This window comes from Syngnathus typhle, linkage group LG18 (genome assembly GCF_033458585.1).
Source record: "Syngnathus typhle isolate RoL2023-S1 ecotype Sweden linkage group LG18, RoL_Styp_1.0, whole genome shotgun sequence".
Classification (NCBI taxonomy): Eukaryota; Metazoa; Chordata; class Actinopteri; order Syngnathiformes; family Syngnathidae; genus Syngnathus; species Syngnathus typhle.
This window is the reverse complement of record NC_083755.1, coordinates 3462743-3481120: the sequence shown is the minus strand read 5'-3', so window position 1 is coordinate 3481120 and position 18378 is coordinate 3462743. Positions and strand designations below refer to the sequence as shown.

The 18378-nt window shown below is 45.9% G+C and overlaps 6 protein-coding genes across 10 annotated transcripts in view; 3 read left to right on the top strand and 3 right to left on the bottom strand.

Moving 5' to 3' along the window:
• Positions 1-64: 64 nt before the first annotated feature.
• LOC133171403 (dual specificity phosphatase 29-like) lies at positions 65-981 on the bottom strand. The gene is given in 4 exon segments (XM_061304755.1): positions 65-410; positions 486-709; positions 783-796; positions 799-981. Coding segments are annotated over 4 exon segments (645 nt in total). The 5' UTR covers positions 922-981; the 3' UTR covers positions 65-126.
• A 138-nt stretch (positions 982-1119) lies between these two features.
• Positions 1120-2152, bottom strand: LOC133143156 (dual specificity protein phosphatase 13B-like). Its single transcript, XM_061264948.1, has 4 exons — positions 2131-2152; positions 1778-1970; positions 1482-1702; positions 1120-1421 (listed from the first exon to the last, which is right to left on the bottom strand). The coding sequence occupies exons 1-4, from the start codon at positions 2150-2152 to the stop codon at positions 1207-1209; spliced, it is 651 nt and encodes a 216-aa protein (XP_061120932.1). The 3' UTR covers positions 1120-1206.
• A 295-nt stretch (positions 2153-2447) lies between these two features.
• On the top strand, positions 2448-6072 carry LOC133171402 (sphingomyelin synthase-related protein 1-like). 2 transcript variants are annotated; one of them, XM_061304754.1, is made up of 6 exons: positions 2448-2796; positions 3276-3840; positions 3956-4051; positions 4161-4278; positions 4358-4508; positions 4653-4777. In XM_061304754.1, the coding sequence occupies exons 1-6, from the start codon at positions 2655-2657 to the stop codon at positions 4673-4675; spliced, it is 1095 nt and encodes a 364-aa protein (XP_061160738.1). In that variant the 5' UTR covers positions 2448-2654; the 3' UTR covers positions 4676-4777. The 2 variants fall into 2 exon arrangements, with proteins under 2 accessions (XP_061160738.1, XP_061160737.1); XM_061304753.1 differs by having other exon boundaries at positions 2457-2796; positions 4701-6072.
• A 217-nt stretch (positions 6073-6289) lies between these two features.
• On the top strand, positions 6290-8660 carry LOC133142932 (voltage-dependent anion-selective channel protein 2-like). Its single transcript, XM_061264589.1, has 9 exons — positions 6290-6432; positions 6756-6842; positions 6918-6967; positions 7057-7209; positions 7283-7335; positions 7409-7636; positions 7716-7866; positions 8009-8066; positions 8151-8660. Exons 2-9 carry the CDS (start codon positions 6776-6778, stop codon positions 8240-8242), a joined length of 852 nt encoding a protein of 283 aa, XP_061120573.1. The 5' UTR covers positions 6290-6432; positions 6756-6775; the 3' UTR covers positions 8243-8660.
• A 52-nt stretch (positions 8661-8712) lies between these two features.
• On the bottom strand, positions 8713-11794 carry LOC133142933 (catechol O-methyltransferase domain-containing protein 1-like). Of its 2 annotated transcripts, none has more exons than XM_061264592.1 (7): positions 11638-11794; positions 10253-10377; positions 9938-10043; positions 9693-9811; positions 9561-9615; positions 9300-9433; positions 8713-9191 (listed from the first exon to the last, which is right to left on the bottom strand). In XM_061264592.1, exons 2-7 carry the CDS (start codon positions 10355-10357, stop codon positions 9039-9041), a joined length of 672 nt encoding a protein of 223 aa, XP_061120576.1. In that variant the 5' UTR covers positions 10358-10377; positions 11638-11794; the 3' UTR covers positions 8713-9038. The 2 variants fall into 2 exon arrangements, with proteins under 2 accessions (XP_061120576.1, XP_061120574.1); XM_061264590.1 differs by lacking the exon at positions 11638-11794 and adding an exon at positions 11095-11266.
• Positions 11795-12234: 440 nt separating this feature from the next.
• dbf4b (DBF4B-CDC7 kinase regulatory subunit) overlaps positions 12235-18378 on the top strand; it is a 49778-nt gene continuing 43634 nt past the window's right edge. For all 3 annotated transcript variants that reach the window (XM_061304806.1, XM_061304808.1, XM_061304807.1), the window contains exon 1: positions 12235-12328. The gene's annotated coding sequence lies outside the window, so the exon portion shown is untranslated. The remainder of the gene's footprint in view (positions 12329-18378) is intronic.

Genomic DNA, 18378 nt, shown 5'->3' with positions numbered 1-18378 from the left:
CAAGATGACACGTCCAAAATAAAAAAAGAATTTCCGGAAGAGGTAATGATTGCTGCCTCAATCATCAATGTATGAAAGATTTTATTGCAGCAATACAACGTAAGAACATTCTGCTGCAAAACAGAGTTAGTCGGTCAGTGGATCAAATGTTGACACGCTTATTTCGCCGCCCCTTGTAGATGTCACCTGGACTCGGCCGACCCGGCGGGCGCCGTCGCGCCGCTCGTGCGCGAGCTGCGCGTCCAGTTGCCTCAGCTGCTTGAGGAAGCCCCAATTGGGCAGGATCCTCCGGTGCGTCTTGATGTGCTCGGCGGCAGCCGCCAGCGTCACGCCCTCACCGATCATCAGGTAAGCCAGGAACAACGTGGCCGAGCGGCTCCTGCCCATCACGCAGTGCACCAGCACTTTATCTGCGGCCACACAAACACACTGTTTCGGACACACGCCGCTCTGCTTTTCCCGTCGGACAGAGAAGTCACTCTTACGTTGAGGGTCAGCCAGCGCCGTTTGGATGAAGTCGGTGGCGGTGAAAAAATACTGGCTGAGGTCAAACGAGGGCGTGTCGTAGGCCACCACGCCGTGGTAGACCACATCCATGTCGCCATAGTAACCGGCACCTGTATCCACGTTATTCCACGTGCCCTCGGCGGCGTTCAGGATGTGCGTGATTCCCAGCTGCTTCAGCTTCAACTTGTCTTTTGCCGTCGCCCTGTCGGAGTCAAAATACGTTTTTCCACATTCTGCTTTTAACGCGTCTCAGAAATGGGATGTTTCCGACTCACTCGTCACCGATGTAAAAACTCCAGGCCACACCTGGTTGTAGGGGGTGTACGCCACGCATCCTCGGTTGAGGATCTTGTCCAGCTCATAGCAGCTGGGTGTGACGTCATTGTGGTCGTCGTCGCCGTGCCGATCGCCCATGCTTCCGTCGTTCCCACCCCTCCGGTCGTCCTCGGTGGCTGCGAGTCACGGCAAAAGAGAAGATCGTGTAACGCCGAGGATATTTTTAGAGGCTGCGATGCTATGACTGACTTGAGCTGGAACGCTTCTACCTCCCACAAGGCGCCCATCTCCACTGCTGCACTTTGAAGAAATGCTTTTCAATTTTCAACAGTTGAATCATTGTGAGCAACAATTTTAATTTTGAGGAAACATTGACATAAAAACGTGTGTATCTGGACGTAAACAAATTGTTTTGCTCTGTTTTCAAGTTCCCCCGGTGGCTTTGTGTCTGGGGGACTGCAGCTCGACGTCCAGCGCCCGCAGCTGCTCCAGGAAGCCGCGGTTGGGTGCGATGTTGCGCTTGACGCTGACTGCCACGATGGCCTCCGCCAGCGTCATCCGCTCGTGGATCATCAGGTAGGCCAGCACCAACGTGGACGAGCGGCTCAGCCCCATGGCGCAGTGCACCAGCACTCGCCCTGCACACGCACAAACACGATGTATGTAACTGAAGAAGAAATAGGAAGAGAAACACTCACCCGTGGGCGAACTCAAGGCGCTCCGGATAAAGTCGGCCGCCCGGTAAAAGAAAACGCTGAGGTCAAAGGTGACCATGTCGAAGGCTTCCACGCCGTGATACGCCACCTTGACGTCGCGGTAGAAGGTGGCGCCCGTATTGACGTTGAACTTCCCGTGGGCGGCATTCAGAACGTGGCTGATGCCGTGCGCCTTCAGGCTGCGCTTGTCTTTGGCGGCGTACCTCAAGCGAGAAGAAAAGTTTCAGTCTATAGCGGCGCAGACTCCTCGACTGGTGGTTCAGGACCGACTTACGTACATGTCTCCTAAGAAGATCCTGGGCTGCACCTGGTCCATGTGGTTGCACTCGCTGCCCGTCTTGGTCCACATTAGCCTCTGGAGTTGGGACGCCGGCGGGCTCTCGTACCTGGCGGACGCATCAGGGAGGCTGGCGAAGCTCCTCGGGCGGCTGGGCAAGTCTGAATGCGCCACTTTGCCTTTTTGTACACAATCTAGCACATATATTTAAAAAAATAAATAAACACTTTTTGTTTTTCCTCTCAAATTTTGAAGTCTCCCAAAGTATAGCCATTTTGCAGCCTGTCCCACATCCCAATGCATTACGAGGTAGTTAAAGTCAGTATTCAAGCGATGAGCCACTTACTTGTCTACTTGCGAGCCAGCCAGACGACATATGTAGGCCGTCCTCGGCTGTAATCTACCCGGCAACATTTTGGGCTATTTTAATGTCGCCTAAAATAATTCCGGTGTCATCTTCCTTCAAGCATATCCCAGCCGGGAGCACTCGCACACAAAGACAGGATCAGATTCCAGCTTGCAAGTCTTTTTTTTTATTTTTTATTTTTTTAAACACAAAACAAGTTAGCAGGAAAGAACACCATTTCACCTTTTGAGGGTTCTGTTGTGTTTATACACATTGATGAAAATCCCAAGACAAGTTAATGATTAGAATTTGCACTTAATGAGTAACAGTAACATCCTTGTACCATCTCCATGTAATATCATAAATTAATTAAATATAAATTATCCCTGATAGGATTAGTTAAATAACGACACAAATAAACGGATATTCACATTTAGAAGCCGTTGTATGTGACTATTTTTTTTGCTTGCGCCTTTTTTGTGAATAGTCCCTCCCGTTTTCCGTATGACGTGTAAACAGTGCGACATGTGACATGATTCCGCACGAGCACCGCGATGTTATTGTTAGGAAAAGCAACAAGACAGATGGTATGGTGCACCTTCCACTTGACCGACCTTTGCAATTCCGACGTGCCACGACTGCCGGCCAGTGTCCTTCTGTTGAACTGAGTCCGGGTGAGCGAACCCCAAAATCCCAGCTAACGGCGCTAGCATACACCTCGCTAGCCGCCTTTGCAAATGCAAAGCTAGCTTCGGTCGCTCCTTTTCTACTTTTTAGCCTCCGTCGTTGAGAAATATTACCTTTGTCATTCCTTCTACTTGTTCGTGTCATTCAAATTGTGGTTAAAGCCTCTTTGTTCGCCTTAATTGTGTGCACTTAGCAAGGAATCATTGGAATGCTAACTATTGACTGCAGTGGTAATGTTTCCAGCACGTCACCAATAATGTAATAACAAAACCTAAAATAGTACCGACGTCAACATTTTACATCCTGTTGCACTGAAATAATATTTCAACAAGATCACATACTTAACCAATGAGCAATTACATTTATCGGTGTTACAATTATTATTTGTTCAACTTGACAACCTTGCATTACAGTATTTTGTGCATAACATTCTCGTTTTGTTGTTGTTGCTACTGTCATTTTCCAGCCTCGGACGCCTGTGAAATGATCCCGCCAAGCGTCCGGCGCTGGACGCCCAAGCACGTGGCCGAGTGGCTGAAGGATGAGGGCTTCTGCGACTACGTGGACCTGCTGTGCCACAAGCACCGGCTGGACGGCAGCAGCCTGCTGGCCCTCAGCGAGTATGACCTGCGCTCGCCCCCGCTGAAGCTCAAAGTGCTGGGCGACATCAAGCGCCTCATGGCGTCCCTCCGCAAGCTCCAGAAGCAGAACTTGGACGCTTTGGAGGAGCTGGGCCTGCCCTTCGACGGCCACTCGCCCACCGGCTCGGGCGACTGGTTATGCAACGGCGAGCCGGCGCAGGCCTGCGACGGCGCCGACACGGCGCCCGTCGGCGAGGAGTACCAGAAGTACACTAACGGCAAGTTCAAGCTGCAGACCCGGCGGCTGGACCCCGAGTACTGGAAGACGGTGCTGAGCTCCGTCTACGTGGTCTTTGTGTTCGGGTTCACTTCCTTCGTCATGGTCATCGTGCACGAGAGGGTCCCCGACATGGCCACGTACCGGCCCCTCCCCGACATATTTCTGGACAGGTTGGTCGTAAAACACACAGCACAATAGTAATTGAAATACTGTCGTGCCGCGACGACGCTGTTTTGTATAAACAGCTGGACAGGAAAAGAAATCAATGGCTGGTTTTGTCCACAGCGTGCCTCGAATCCCGTGGGCCTTCGCCATGGCCGAGGCCTGCGGCGTCATCTTGTGTATCATCTGGCTGCTAGTTCTACTGTGGCACAAGCATAGGTACCGCTAAGAAGAACTTTACGTATATCTTGTGTCTTGACTGAACACGGTCATGCTTCCGGGACACCGGGAAGTTTAACATCCATTTGCTTACTTGTTTGTCCTGCAGGTCAATTCTCCTCCGGCGCATGTGCAGCCTCATGGGGACGGTGTTCATGTTGCGCTGCATCACCATGTTCGTCACCTCCCTGTCCGTCCCGGGGCAGCACCTGCAGTGCTCCGGAAAGGTAACATAGGTGCCGAGAGCGCGTCCGGAAGTTTAATTCGTCAGTAGACTGCGATGATATCAGCGGTGTCGTCACGCAGATGTACGGCGACACGTGGGCCAAGCTGCGGCGGGCTGTGGCCATTTGGAGCGGCTTCGGCATGACGCTGACGGGCGTGCACACTTGCGGCGACTACATGTTCAGCGGCCACACCGTCGTCATCACCTTGTTCAACTTCTTTGTCACAGAGTGTGAGTTGCACACCTTCATTTCGTCATCGTATAGCCGTGTTTCAAATCCCTAAAATCCAGTCAGTGATTTCAAATGTGATATGTTGGCGCCCTCTAGTGGTAACCAAACTTAATTAAACATCGATCTATTTTTGGCTGCTTAAGTGCACTGGTACCGTTGCGTCTAAAGGCGAACTGGTGTATTTTGGGCAGACACCCCACGCAGCTGGCACTTCATCCACACGCTGTCATGGGTGCTCAACCTGTTTGGCATCTTCTTCATCTTGGCGGCGCACGAGCACTACTCCATCGACGTCTTCATCGCCTTCTACATCACCACGCGCCTCTTCCTGTACTACCATACGCTGGCCAACACACACGCCTACCAGCAGAGCCGCCGGGCACGCATCTGGTTCCCCATGTTCTCCTTCTTCGAGTGCAACGTCAACGGGCCCGTGCCCAACGAGTACTGCTGGCCCTTCTCGAAGCCCGCCGTCCTCAAATCCATCATCGGCTAGAGGGGGGCGCCGTCCGTCCGAGGGATTTTACACAGCCTGCCTTTGACTTCTGGGATTTGTTTGGTCAAGATGAGAATCAGCCAAAATTGTCTTCAGTGTGATTCCAATTGCCAATGACTTTGCGCTTTGCTATATTCATTTTTCCACTCATGATTCTGCACACAGCATCTGAAAATGACTACATCAAAAATGGATTCAGAAACAAATCTCGGACTTAATTTCACAGGGTCGTTCATGTAAAATGTGTTTAAAAAAATGGATGCACAGGAAATGATAAATATTAGTGTTTTTGTGTATATTTTGAAATAACTACCTGTTGGTCCAGATATTTTGTTCTGATGGAGCCATGCGTGTTTCATGTGCTGCAGATTTCCCATTCCTGACATAGTATTTCTGCAAGAACAATGTTATTTAAGGGATATCTCTAAAATCGATGTTAACTTATTCAACTTTTTATGTTCTTTGTACTCAAGCAGCAACATGCACACACCTCAGACTTATGTTTACTGTTGCTCAAAATTGTTTGTGTGTTTGTGTGAGGGACACAGGCACTAGGCTTTTTTTCCTCTCCTTGTTTTTAAGTTGTACTGATTGCCTTGTCGGAATATTTGTGTAACAATGTTACAAAAATAGCCACAGCCATGGTTTCACATAATATTTGCAATGTTAAATAGGACAAAATGTGGAAAATTAATGTTTGCATAGCAATGTGAGTCCTGCACACCCATCACGTGTGAAATATATCACGTAAATGGCATCTGCCTGTGTCTGGAGAGAGTTCATGGGCAGTCAGTGACAAGTTTATTTTGGTGGCTTGGTGAAGAAATGCTGCGTCGACCAAGAAATGCAATTTTACTTCATTAATCCACGAAGATGTGCCAATAAAGCTATGCCGTCAAATGTTATGTCGATAGAATATGATGCAAACATGTAATATCTGATATTGAACTCCATTACGGTTTTTGAAACCGATGAATGTGCAGTGTAACTGATTTTTTTTTTGTTAGTCTGGGTAGTTTACAAAAAATGTCATCGTTGTTTTATGTTATTAAATTGAAAATATAAAATGTTGCGTCGACCTTCTGCCACTGCGGTTACCATAGTGATTTAGAGCCTTCCGATATGCCTGTAGATACTTTTTGAGAAATAATCCATTTTTATTTGAATGATCGAGATTCAAAATTACTTTCATATTTATACGTGTTGTACGGAACTAAACTGACACAAATAGGGGATTGAGAAGTTTTAAAAAACATTTCATCTTTTATTTTTAAACAGGCAGACCACAGACAACTTTAGGGGCTTTACACCGATGAGGTCGCCGTGTCTCCTCCACAGCCACAATCGACCTGAACCGGCCGGCGGCACTTCTCCGACACTCAAAATTAAACATTACCACAACGTTGACAACAATAAAACATTCTACGGTAAGTTGCACAGTTGACAATAAACCTATTCGTTTATCTCCAGACGTTATAAGTTCGTTAAAAAATACCGAGCGTCATATTTGCTAGCTAGAAAACGCCCTTAGCTAGCATACCTTCTACTGTACACCTACTAACTTAACCAGTATTGACATTTTTACAAAGCGCCACCTGAAAAACGTTGCCTTTAAGTACCACCATCGTACCCTAAATTAACCTTAGTAGTAAAACAATGTGTTAATAAAAAACGAGAACCGTTTGGCGTTGCTTGAACATTTACAGTGTTAATGTAGTCCCTGTTGCAATTCTCGTAATAATGTACGCAGGTGCGTAATCAACTGGTACAATGGCAGTCCCTCCACCATATGCAGATCTGGGAAAGTCGGCAAAGGACATCTTCAACAAAGGATATGGTAATTGTGTTTTTTTTCACCCCTTTTCTTTTATTTAACCCCTCTTAACAAATGTCATTGCCATTGTGCTTGCAGGTTTTGGACTGGTTAAACTCGATGTCAAGACAAAGTCATCAAGTGGAGTGGTGAGTCGAGTATTTTACTGGTAGTACCTACTATAACACATTGTGGGATAGGAACAATATGGACTGACTTCAGCGTGCGTTCATTTCAGGAGTTCAAAACATCCGGCTCGTCCAATGTGGACACTAGCAAGGTGACGGGAGCCCTGGAGACCAAGTACAAGTGGGACGAATACGGACTGACCTTCACCGAGAAGTGGAGCACAGAGAACACGATTGGCACGGAAGTCTGCATTGAGGATAAGGTAGGTATCTGATAGATCGCAAGGTGCAAAATTTCTGGCTCAACATCACAATAACTCTGTTTTTTTTGTTTAGATCACCAAAGGCCTGAAATTTAATTTTGAAACCACGTTTTCACCTAACGCAGGGTATGTGCAGTTATCGAATAAATGAAATGCTTCCCAAATACACAGCATAAAAGGAAAGTGCTATGTCTCGCAGCAAGAAGAGTGGCAAAATCAAGGCTGCCTACAAGCGGGAGTACTTGCACGCCGGTGTGGATGTGGACCTGGACTTTGCTGGTCCCACCCTCCACGGTGCGGCGGTGGCCGGCTATGAAGGCTGGCTGGCCGGCTACCAGATGAGCTTTGACACGGCCAAGTCCAGGATGCTCCAGAGTAACTTTGCCATCGGCTACAAGACGGGAGACTTCCAGCTACATACCAACGTGTACGCACGCATGGCGGGGATAATTGTGTGTGGGTGTATGTGACAGGACTCAACTGAAAGGTATATTGTGTTTCTCCAGAAACAACGGTTGTGAATTTGGAGGCTCTATTTACCAGAAGGTGAACGAGCAGCTGGAGACGGCTGTCAATTTGGCGTGGGCAGCAGGCAGCAACGGAACTCGTTTTGGGATCGCCGCCAAATACCAGATGGACTCCAGTTCCTCCATATCAGTCAGTCTCGTTAACTAACCATCATTGCATCACTTGAGAAATCATTATTTGTTTTGAATATGAAGATTTACATGTCAACATAAGTATTTTGGTGACAGTGAATGATTTATTTCCAGTTTATTAATGGTCTTCCTTTATCCAGGCCAAGGTGAACAATGCCAGCTTGGTTGGAATTGGATACAGTCAGACTCTTCGGCCCGGTGAGAAAATTCTTTCATATCTTGCCTTTCAATTGCCACATTTTTCTTTGGAAAACAAGCCTTATAATGTTTTATGGTCGCAAGGTATGAAACTTGTGCTGTCTGCACTTGTGGATGGAAAAAACTTCAACGCCGGCGGTCACAAACTGGGCCTGGGACTGGAATTGGAGGCATGAGGATCACCGAAGCGAGTGAAATAAGATGGAGAAGAAAAAAAAAATTATCTCCCCTCGCTATTCTCGAGCGCCGCTGAAACATCCCCTGATAGTCTCCTCTCAGTCGTAAGTCACAATGAATTCATACGGGTCAGAAATGACTACCCAAACCTGCTACAATTGATCCAGAATACAAAAACGTGTGCCTGTTTGATCAGCAACAAAACAATATATAAGAATATCTACATAAACATAAAAAATGGGAGAGCCACAACTCCTAAATTAAGAACACTTGCAATGCTTTAAGAGCCACAATCTTTTCTGTTTGATTCTATGTTGACAATCGGATCAAGTGAGCAGTAGTGTACATCAGAGCTGTTATTTTTGCACACTAGTCTAGTCAACCTTTACCGATTAAAGCTCTTCTTCTTTTCTTGTATGATGTCTGACTATGGTGCTGCTTATTCTTAACAAAGAAAATGCAGGCGGAAAAAAATCCAGGGCATTTATTTCAATGAAATGATTTCATTGCCTTTGCCATTACAAATGTGTCATATAAAATTCCTTGAAAGAAAATCCTACTCAACTTTATGTCATGTATTTCTCCGCAGCGCCATTGTAGCTAGCTCATGCTTGTTCATGTCATTGCATTCTATTAGTTGACCACTTAGTGTCACCAAATACACACTGTCAGTTTAAAACGCCTACTACTCTTTGCACTTGAGTAAATAGTAAACAGTCTAGTTGAGGAAATACAAAATGAGGTCAATTCATCCCGACTAAAACCAAACACAGCATCATGGCTTTGTGTTTATGCTCATAATTTGATGGCCAGAGTGAGACCATCGCCTACAGTCAGCATGCTCAGCCTGATCCGAGCGTCCCTGTGCAGCTTCTTGTTGAGCCGGTCAATGGCCAGCGTGTCGGGGTCGTCCGCGGCGGGTGCCAACACCCTGCCGCCCCACAGGACCTGCACGGATGGATGCGCAAACCACAACAATTGGCAAAATGACTCCCAAATGTTCCACCTCGCAACTCAAATGTCCACATATAACGGGCGTGTTGTGGGGGGGCTTACGTTGTCAATGGCGATGATGCCGCCTTTCCTGATGAGCTGCAAAGACTTTTCATAATAGGGCTCATAGTTGACTTTGTCGGCATCGATAAAGACAAAGTCAAACGTTTCGGCCTCGCCGGCAGCCAAAAGCTCCTCTGAAGAAAAAAGAAAAAAAGTTGACTTTTCCTATTTAAATGAATGGAAATGACTTTTCAGCCCTTCCAAACAGTTTTTGGTAGCACGTTTAATTGCAAAAGATCGGGAGGAATTTTCTAACTTTACCCAAAGTGTCCAATGCTGGCTGAATGCGGAGATCAATTTTCTTCTCCACTCCTGCCTGTAAGAAAGAAAGTAGTCAAAATAATTCTCAACTTGTAAGAGTGGTTTTATTTTTTTATTTGTTTGTTTTTATACCTCTTGCCAGAAAGGCTTTCCCATGTCTGCATAGTTCTTGTTGACGTCGCACGCCACCACCACGCCATCATCGGGTAAAGCCAGCGCTATGCTTAGGGTGTTGTAACCTGTGTACACGCCTGCAACCGCCCCCAAAACAAACAAAACACCGGGTTATTCATAGGTGACGACCGCGTGGTATAAAAGGCATGTTTAAAAAAAAAAAAACTTGTTTGGGGTGGTGACGAAGGCTCATGACACATTACCGATCTCTATGGCCTTCTTGGTTTTGATCAGTCGAGCCAAATTGGCCATGAACTGCGACTGGTCGCAGGAGACCATCATTGCGTTTCTGTCGTGCTCCAGTGTCCTCTGAAAATACAAACAGTACAGATTATAGATTTGGGACTGTCGGCTCAATTACGAGTTATAAAATGTGTTTACATTGTCTTGTTTTTTTTAGATTTATATTTGACTATATTCTCTTTATTTTATTGTGTGTGTGTGTGTGGGAGGGGGGGGGGGTGAAGGTAATCTCTCCTAGCCTTAGTTGTATTTAGCAAAATCCTGGGTCTGCGTACCAGTCTGAGGTTGGCCAAGGCGGGATGCTCCCTCATGGAGTGGCGCAGGACGTACTGCATCAGCGGGTTGCTTTGCCCCTTGCCGTGACTTTTGGAGAAGTTCATTTGGAAACGTTTCCTCTTCCCTGTAGGTATATAAAACAAGTTTATTATCACAGCCTAAGTGGACCATGCTCGGTGTTGACGGTGAGCAGTTACGTAATCTCCATGCCATCAATAGCTTTTGTAATGTTCAACCAGTAAAACGCATGCTCTTAACCTTGGAAACATTCCATTGTGTGAGTGACATCTTGTATTTTTTGTCTACAAATTTCCTGGTTGTTAGCTTTGTTTCAAGAATTGCAGTTTTAGTTGACATTTTATACAGTATAAATGCATGACATTGGTTAACCTTTTCATAGTTTCATAGTCTACATTACAATAATTCCATTTTTTTTATTGTACAATTGCTTCAGTAGGTTTTGTTAAAAGTATTGGACTTGGCTACTTTTGACATTTTTACAAGACAAATCTATTAATGAATATGAAACTGTTATAAATGTCTTATGACTAAATATTACAATATTTACATATAGAAATATCCATCTGTGCATATTCTTATTATAGATGCTACGTCTCCGTTCATTCTTCCAAATACGATTTTATTAAGACTCAAATACAATGAAAAAATGTGAAGTCATTCATACTTTAACGTATACGTTATACTATACGTATAATGTGTGTTACAACGGAAGGCAAATAATACGAGACGCAGTGAAGGACAAGTCTGTCGCGAGTCGCGGTAGCAATCATTGTTTGACTTTAAGCTTAGTAAAATTAATAAACAAATCTGTCTGCCTTACCGAACAAATATCCCGCGATAAAAATAAATCCCAGTGTGAGCGATCCAACCAGTGCTTCTTTAGAGACGTCGCGAAAGGCCATGGCGAGAATAGACTTGTATAAACTGCCAATTACTAGTACGAACAGCGACAATGGGTAAGAGCGGCTTAGTTTCCGCGAGCCTTCGCCGTCATGACGTCACCTAACCGTACGTCGTGAGTAGAGTCGCACGACGTGCGCCGTCACCACGAGCGTGTTGGGGGGGGGGGGGTCCCTCATACCGTACAAACATGTCACTACGCATGCGCATCTTCACAGTGACGTTCTTTATAAATTACCAAAAATAATTGGATTAAATGGCATCAAATGCTACGTTGGTTTTATAAACACCACAAAAAGGTGGCGTTATGTAAAAAACAAAACAAAAACAAAAAACTATATTTGTGATTTGGAAAGTCATACAAAATGTTTGTATGTATATTAGACGCAAAATGGGGGGGGGGGGGGTTAGCATTCCTTGTGATGATAATAACAAGCGATAGTGAGGATAATAACAAGCATACCTCTCGGTCGTGTGTGATGGTTGCTCGCTGCCCTCCTTTTCGGGTCGCAATGGATGAATTCCAGCCCTGAAGCCAAGCTTAAACGATCGAGTCATGCATGATCACGTGATCCATCAAGCTTGTTTTGAATTCAAAGCCCCCCCCCCCCCCCCCCCAAGTACGTTAGTTCCGCATGAATTATAACAATAGCTTTTTATGATATAATTGCATATACTGCCTATATTATTGTATTTCTCTGACGCATTTGTGGGTAAACAAGACCTGTTTTGTTTGCTTTGTCGTGTAATATAGGCTCTCAAACAGAAGAGTGCAGTGTTGTCTTATCTAAAATTGCGCTCTTGAACTTTTGAGAATGTTTCAGCCGAAAAGTTTGTCACCTTATGGTTGAAAGCCATGTACCAATTACCACAAAAATAAAAATAATACAAAAACATCTTTTAAAACAAAATACACAAATGTTGAGGAAAAAATTAGACACATTTAAAAAAATCCATTTATATTTATTTCATCATTTATATAAAGAAATGCGACCTTTCGGCAAGCTGTGAACTATCTCTTGTCCAAAATGATGCTAACTCTCTGCTTTCCACTATCCAGGTTGTCCAAATAAGAAGAGGTCCTGTTTCCACCCCACTCCAGTTGGGAAGTGTCCTGTGGAGGAATGCACTCCATTTCACTGGAGAGTGTTGTGGTAGGTCAAAACACCGTTGCTGGACTTGAATCTGAACCTCTGTTTTTATGAGGCCTTTAGCTACTTTGACATGTGTCGGCCTTCGCTGTATCACTTAGCTACTTTGACATGTGTCGGCCTTCACTATATCACATTTGATGCTCTGTTAGGAATGAGTGTAGGAGGCTGTGTCGTAAATATAAAAAATATATAATAATCAGCGACGTCAAAAGTTTTTAAACGAGCGCCATCAATCACCGGCTTCATCCGAAAATGAAACGTCATTGAAGCATCGGTCCTTTCAACTCGCTCGCCTGCCCCCTCTCCGCTTGAGTGACGGATGAGCGAGCGATACGACTCCATTCGAGAGTGGCGCATGACAGTTTGATTTGACAGCCCTCTTCAAACCAAATGTACTCTTTGTTCCTGACACTGCATCAGTCTGACAAATGCAGAGAGGGGGTGGACCAAAGAAAAGAGACATTCATGTACAGTCACATCTGTACAAAATGCATTTACGTGAGTGTCGCCCATTTTTCCTTTTTATCTTATTCATTTTCAATTTGGGGCCGCGATGAATCCCTTCATCCATATTTAACGGAAATTGAATTGTTTAACCCGTGCAACCTGAAAAACATTGGCGATACAAATATTCAGTAGCCGGAAAAGGTACGGTTCTAAAGGATGTGTAAAGGTATTTTCTGCCATCTTGTGGTACCTGTAGGTAATTACAAATAGAATGTTTGCCATTTGTGGGGATAGGGAGTAAAGTATGCCCAAAATAGGCAAAGAAAAATATAGTCTATTACGAATGCGTTCATGTCCTCAAATACAAACAAAAGGCAGCCTATTAACTACTAAGACGCGGTTCTTGCCACTAAGTACGCTTGTCGTCGAGTGTGTAAATGCGACGTGCTTAGCCAGCTCCCCGTCCGATGGGTCGTGCTAAATGATTCACGCCAACCTTTTACATAATTTATAATTAATCGCAACCCGTTGGCTTGGAATTTATGAATAGTGAAAACGCCTAGCCGCCATAGCGATCTACTAATTAATATCTTTAGTTGGCGCCGTTGCTCACTGGGCCGGGGTGCACGGGGCGGGAATAATGCGAGGCAACAACGGCTGATCGGCGCGTTTAAGAGGAGAAGCTCTCAACACGATGGGCGCAATATGCATTTGCCCCAACAACTTCACAGGCGGGGAATCTTTTATCCGAGTTGTCACATGTTGTGGCTAATCACTCGCGGCGCCGTTAAGAATAGCGCTAATGCGTTTCCACCCTCTCTCTCTGCTGCGGGGCGTCTTCGGTCCACTCGTTTTGCCGCCGCCGTCGTCTCAAACGACGTGAAGACCAACGAGTCTGCCGATTGACGGCCAAATTAGACAAGCTTGCGGTTAAAAGGCTCAAAAACGTTTTTGGTAGATGACCTTTGGACACGAGGGGTCTTCGCTCTCTGACTGTATATTTTGCACATCGGGAAAATACAAAATGTAACTGATATTGTACATTAAATCCGCTCACAGAGGTTGGAACGACCTCAAATCGACATATTCCAGTGTTTTCAGTAGAAGGCCGCGGGTCAACTCTGAAGAATTGTTTACGAGCCCGATGTATTCTTAGCTCGGACGGTTAATTCCCGGGCCAGCGTTCGGCTCACGCTCCCTGCTAGCGCGCCGCAAACAAAGGGGCTCCTCTTCGCCGATGCTCCCCGAGGCTCGGCCACTATCTATTGATCTGCCGTCACCCAATTCTTGCGTGACTTATGCCCCTTCTTAATTCTCATTACTGTGCACACTGAAGCCTTATCGCTGGCCAACAATGGGCTTCTTGTCACTAGGGGCAAGAAAAAATAGGCGAGTGCCAGCGCAAACTCGTGACTCCTCGCCGCTTGATGACCTCCACGCGCGGCGCTAAGCTAATGCTAAGCGTTTGCGGACGCATCAGAAAATTGCATCTAGCCTTTTTTCTTTTCTCGCTCTCGCCATAAAAAATGCGAGCCGTAAAAATGTCGCGGTGATGACTCGTCTCCATCCCGGCCCGGGCTTCCTTTCAATTATGTTTCTCTTCTCTTTTTCTACAAAGAGTAATAAAGCCATAAATTGCACATCCGGCAGAAGGTACGGCCATTCCGTGTCTGAACTGCGGTTGAAGGTGCCATAAAGCTCCAGCAAAGTCAAAGATAAGGATTTACAGTTATTTAACATCATCCCGGTGCCCTAAATCACTCACAAAGGAGAAGGAAACGCCGGCTGCGGCTTCCTTGCCCTTCAGCCGACACTCTTTGTTTGCTCTGACAAGCAAAATCCGCAATTCTTAACTTCACATTCACAAAAACCCGCGGGATCACCATTAGAATGTTTGCGCCACATTTAAAAGTACACTTGCCCCACTTGTCTTACTTTCAGTCATATGGCCTAGTTAGTCGAGAATGCGCACTAGAAAAGAATCCTTGTTCCTTTTTGGCTTCCTCAGACCAAACTCATGACTTGATCGGCGGGAAGACATCCATCTTACTTCTGCAGACTGCTACTAATACGATAAATACATCCAAAAGCTGCTTGTTAAAGTGCTCATTGTTTGGGCTAAAGACGCATTTAGCCGCTTGAACTTAACGCGTTCGTTACAGCGTGGGCTAGCCTCCATTTTTTTTTCCCATTTCTGATAAATCGTATCGCATATTCTGTACTAAATGGATGATGGAGGAACAGGCCAATGTGATCCTATTTCAAAAAAGATGACAACGGAATCCAAAATGTGGCCCTGTGCGAACCTTTTGCTCAAATGTAAAAGTCCCAATCAAATCCCGGATACTGCAAGTCTCTGGGGCGTCGTCCAAAACCCCGGCGCCATCCGTCAAGGATATTGCCGTACAGGTCGCGGAGAAAGCGCTGCTTTAAGCATTTCTCCGGGAGCCGTAAAAGTGTATTTACGTTGGCGGCGGGCAGGTATAAACGAAGATTGGCAAACATGAAAATCAAGTCCTCTCGCGGGTGCCGCGTGTCGCCGCGCTAAATCATCAGCGGAAAACAACGGCGTGGTGAACAAAGCGCCGCCCGGGGCCCGAGCCTTTTGCCGTCAATGTCTGGACTCCCGCCTGCCTGTTTTCAGCCCTCTAATGAACTTCATCCGTCTTATCCGGCACGCCGGCGACACGTTGCAGTTTAATGTAAGCTATAGTTTACCGTTTATTACCCGGCGCCGAGATTTAAGGATGCTGAGGATCGTGTTTCTGCGCATAAGTGATGCGGGATTGATTTCCTTTACCGATCTATGAATCACCGGGGTCATTACGGCTCCGGGCTCTTTCATTAAATTGAGCGATGTCTCCTGCTAGCGGGAATATACTTTGGGAACGGCAACGTGTAAACTATCGCTTCATCTATCCCACCGTCGCAGCGCATTGATCCGCTGTCTGGCAAATAGATGGCCGCTTACTCCGGATGTCCTTTTTCATTCATTCTAATGTAGACGGAGAGCGTGACGAGATGCGCAAATGTAATAAATACAAATGTAGCGCTCCTTAAAAATAGCAAGACGGGCTTAATCTCGCGGCAACGGCCAGCCCCCCCTCTCCTCGTAATGGATGACGGCGCTAGGAAATTCCCCACACGCACAGCCCATATTGACTTTTCAAATCAAAAGACATTCATGTAGATAAGGGCCATTTTGAATCCTCATTAGTCAGCGCTAATCTGGAACGGCAGCTGACGTGCGACGCCCAGAGTGGGCGAGGCCGCCGTGTTTGCGGACCGCTCATTAAAGGAGAAATAAAAGACAAACTCAATCCAATTTGAGAAGGCAGGCTATTCGGTTTCATTTCGCGGTAAGCGAACAGACGAGTCGCTTGTCCATTCATTAAGTCAATGCGATGGGGTGAAGATACACTAGAAGGTGCCTGCTGGAGCTCGTGATGAGGCCTCGCGTCCGCAAGCGCTGACAAGACCTCAAACCCGATCCACAAGGCCCGCATTCAGCGGCACCAGAACCCCTCTGGAGCTCGCTCGCCAGATTCTTCCATGCGGACAGATGGCCAGTGTTCAGCTACTGTAGAGCTTCAGGAATTGGGGCCTTTTCTGATTTGGATCCTTCATGGTTGCCTTGGTGGGGCTCTGCCATCTACCAAGAGCCATCAGAATTGCAGGGCAGGGTGTGTGTTCGTTGATATGAATGAAGTCCATGTGCAATTATTGCTTAATTTCCCATATAGCCGAATCAGTTTGCCCGTTCCCGCTTTTGAAAATAATACAGAGATGTTCTGTTTGACATTAGTCTTGTGAGCCAACTGCAATAAATGAAAGATAGTTAAAAAAAAAAAAGAGCCCGATGTCCTGATTCTCAGAAATGCTCAAAACAAAACAATGCAACTTCTTTGCGTTCTTTCATAATCTAACTTTTGCTCTGACTATTCGACATCACTCTTTTTTTTAACGATGCAAGTTGGATGTGTTTGATGTGCCACCATGATGGATGATAACTCGGGGCACCCACTTTGTTGTGGGCCGGCCCATTGAGCTGGTGCGAGATGTGGGTGCGGGGGCCAGCTTGAATTGAAGATGTCTTGTGAAAAAAAAATAGTACATACTGACTTCTTTGAACTTTCCGAATGATTGCAAGGCAAACACAAATGGCAAATTTCAGCCTGCTTGTTCACTCGGCTAGCAAAGAGAAGCGGCCCTTCGTAATGGCTCTCTCGAACTACCTTAAGCCGCTAATGGCGACGCTCTTTACACTTACGAGCAAACATTTAGCAACATTTAATAAGCCGTACCTATGAGAGTGGCGCGTCATTAAATCCGTCTGGCGGCGGGCCATCGTCATTAGTCACACGGAACAGATTGTTGATAAACGTCCCCGGGAGACACAACTATTGCTTTGCTTGACGGTGTTTACCGAGCAGAAAATTGTCAAGTTTATAGGCAATTTGTGGGAAATAATCCGAGTTGCCAGTAAATGTTTGCCTTGTCCGAGTCTTCATATAAAATGCTCGGCTACTAAAATCCATTTGCGCTCCCTTCAGCCGTTGTGTTAGCAAAGGAGTAGCTTAGCTAGTTACCGCTGAGCCCAAAGTGGTTCCAAGCAAACTTGAAATGAAAATCCTTCAAAACCTCAAGGTATTACCGTAAACCGTAAAAAATGCATAAAAATGTGTTCTAATGATGTGTGGGATCACTGTACTCATAACAACATCACTCTTATGCAAAATATTTTGGCGCTAGCTTTCAAACAAACACGGTGAAAAGTTGCCTTCATTGAAACGATGAAAGTCTAAAAGCATCTGGATGGCTTGACATTACAGAATAATTAGCAGAGCGAAGATGGACGACGGCTTTGCACCTGAGTGGGCTGGAGAGAACGTTTCCAACCTTCGTCCTCCAGATGCAAATGACGAAGGCGCGGCCGCGTAGTTAGCCTCCGGCAAAGGCCGATGTTTGAAAGATATCAAACAGCCGGTGTGCCTCAAATTGACCTCTTGTCTTCGCTGTTCGCGCTTAGATTGGCGTCTCCCGCGCAAAGCAGCGCCATGTTGTACACAACATCTGCTTTTCATTTCCTGCAAAAAAAAAAACAGCAGCTAATCTAGTCAGCATGGGATCCCTCACGCGGTCCGTTGCGGTTTTCTCGGAACACAAATGGTGGTGCGCCACGTTTAGACGGACGATCTATTGTATCAATTCTGAAACGCAAAATATTTTGTTTTGTCCAATCATGCATCAGATGCTGTTTCTCTTTGAATGGGAAATGTCATTAGCCATTTCTCAACACTCAGGGCGACGGAAACCAAAAGCGGCTTGTTATTTCCACTCGTCATAACGTGAACGACACGGAGCCGGCGGCGGGCCAAATTTACAGGGTGTTTTATGAACACACTTGACATTTAGCTCATGTTTTCGCACATATAAGTCACCTTGTTAGAGCGCCATTTCAAGCGCTGTTCTTGTTTTATGTTTGATCCGTGCCTTGCGTTACACCAAAAGTCTTGGCTGCCGTACAAGTATTTGCATTGCCTCCAAATGCCTGCGGGGCGTCATTACAAGCCGCGTTTGAGCAGGCACGGCGCTAAACGTGC

What these genes read in the sequence shown, in the direction of transcription:
- LOC133171402 (XM_061304753.1), top strand. Translation starts at nt 2,655, where the DNA reads ATGATTCCGCACGAGCACCGCGATGTTATTGTTAGGAAAAGCAACAAG. An exon ending in TTCTGTTGAACTGAGTCCGG is followed by an intron (nt 2,797 to 3,275) that starts GTGAGCGAACCC and finishes GTCATTTTCCAG; the next exon opens with CCTCGGACGCCTGTGAAATG. An exon ending in CTACTGTGGCACAAGCATAG is followed by an intron (nt 4,052 to 4,160) that starts GTACCGCTAAGA and finishes TTTGTCCTGCAG; the next exon opens with GTCAATTCTCCTCCGGCGCA.
- LOC133143156 (XM_061264948.1), bottom strand. Translation starts at nt 2,152, where the DNA reads ATGTCGTCTGGCTGGCTCGCAA. An exon ending in AGGATCTTCTTAGGAGACAT is followed by an intron (nt 1,703 to 1,777) that starts GTACGTAAGTCG and finishes TTCTCGCTTGAG; the next exon opens with GTACGCCGCCAAAGACAAGC. An exon ending in CGCCTTGAGTTCGCCCACGG is followed by an intron (nt 1,422 to 1,481) that starts GTGAGTGTTTCT and finishes GTGCGTGTGCAG; the next exon opens with GGCGAGTGCTGGTGCACTGC.
- LOC133142932 (XM_061264589.1), top strand. Translation starts at nt 6,776, where the DNA reads ATGGCAGTCCCTCCACCATATGCAGATCTGGGAAAGTCGGCAAAGGAC. An exon ending in ACGTTTTCACCTAACGCAGG is followed by an intron (nt 7,336 to 7,408) that starts GTATGTGCAGTT and finishes TATGTCTCGCAG; the next exon opens with CAAGAAGAGTGGCAAAATCA. An exon ending in CAGTCAGACTCTTCGGCCCG is followed by an intron (nt 8,067 to 8,150) that starts GTGAGAAAATTC and finishes TATGGTCGCAAG; the next exon opens with GTATGAAACTTGTGCTGTCT.
- LOC133142933 (XM_061264590.1), bottom strand. Translation starts at nt 11,176, where the DNA reads ATGGCCTTTCGCGACGTCTCTAAAGAAGCACTGGTTGGATCGCTCACA. An exon ending in GAAAGCCTTTCTGGCAAGAG is followed by an intron (nt 9,616 to 9,692) that starts GTATAAAAACAA and finishes TCTTTCTTACAG; the next exon opens with GCAGGAGTGGAGAAGAAAAT. An exon ending in GCATCATCGCCATTGACAAC is followed by an intron (nt 9,192 to 9,299) that starts GTAAGCCCCCCC and finishes CCATCCGTGCAG; the next exon opens with GTCCTGTGGGGCGGCAGGGT.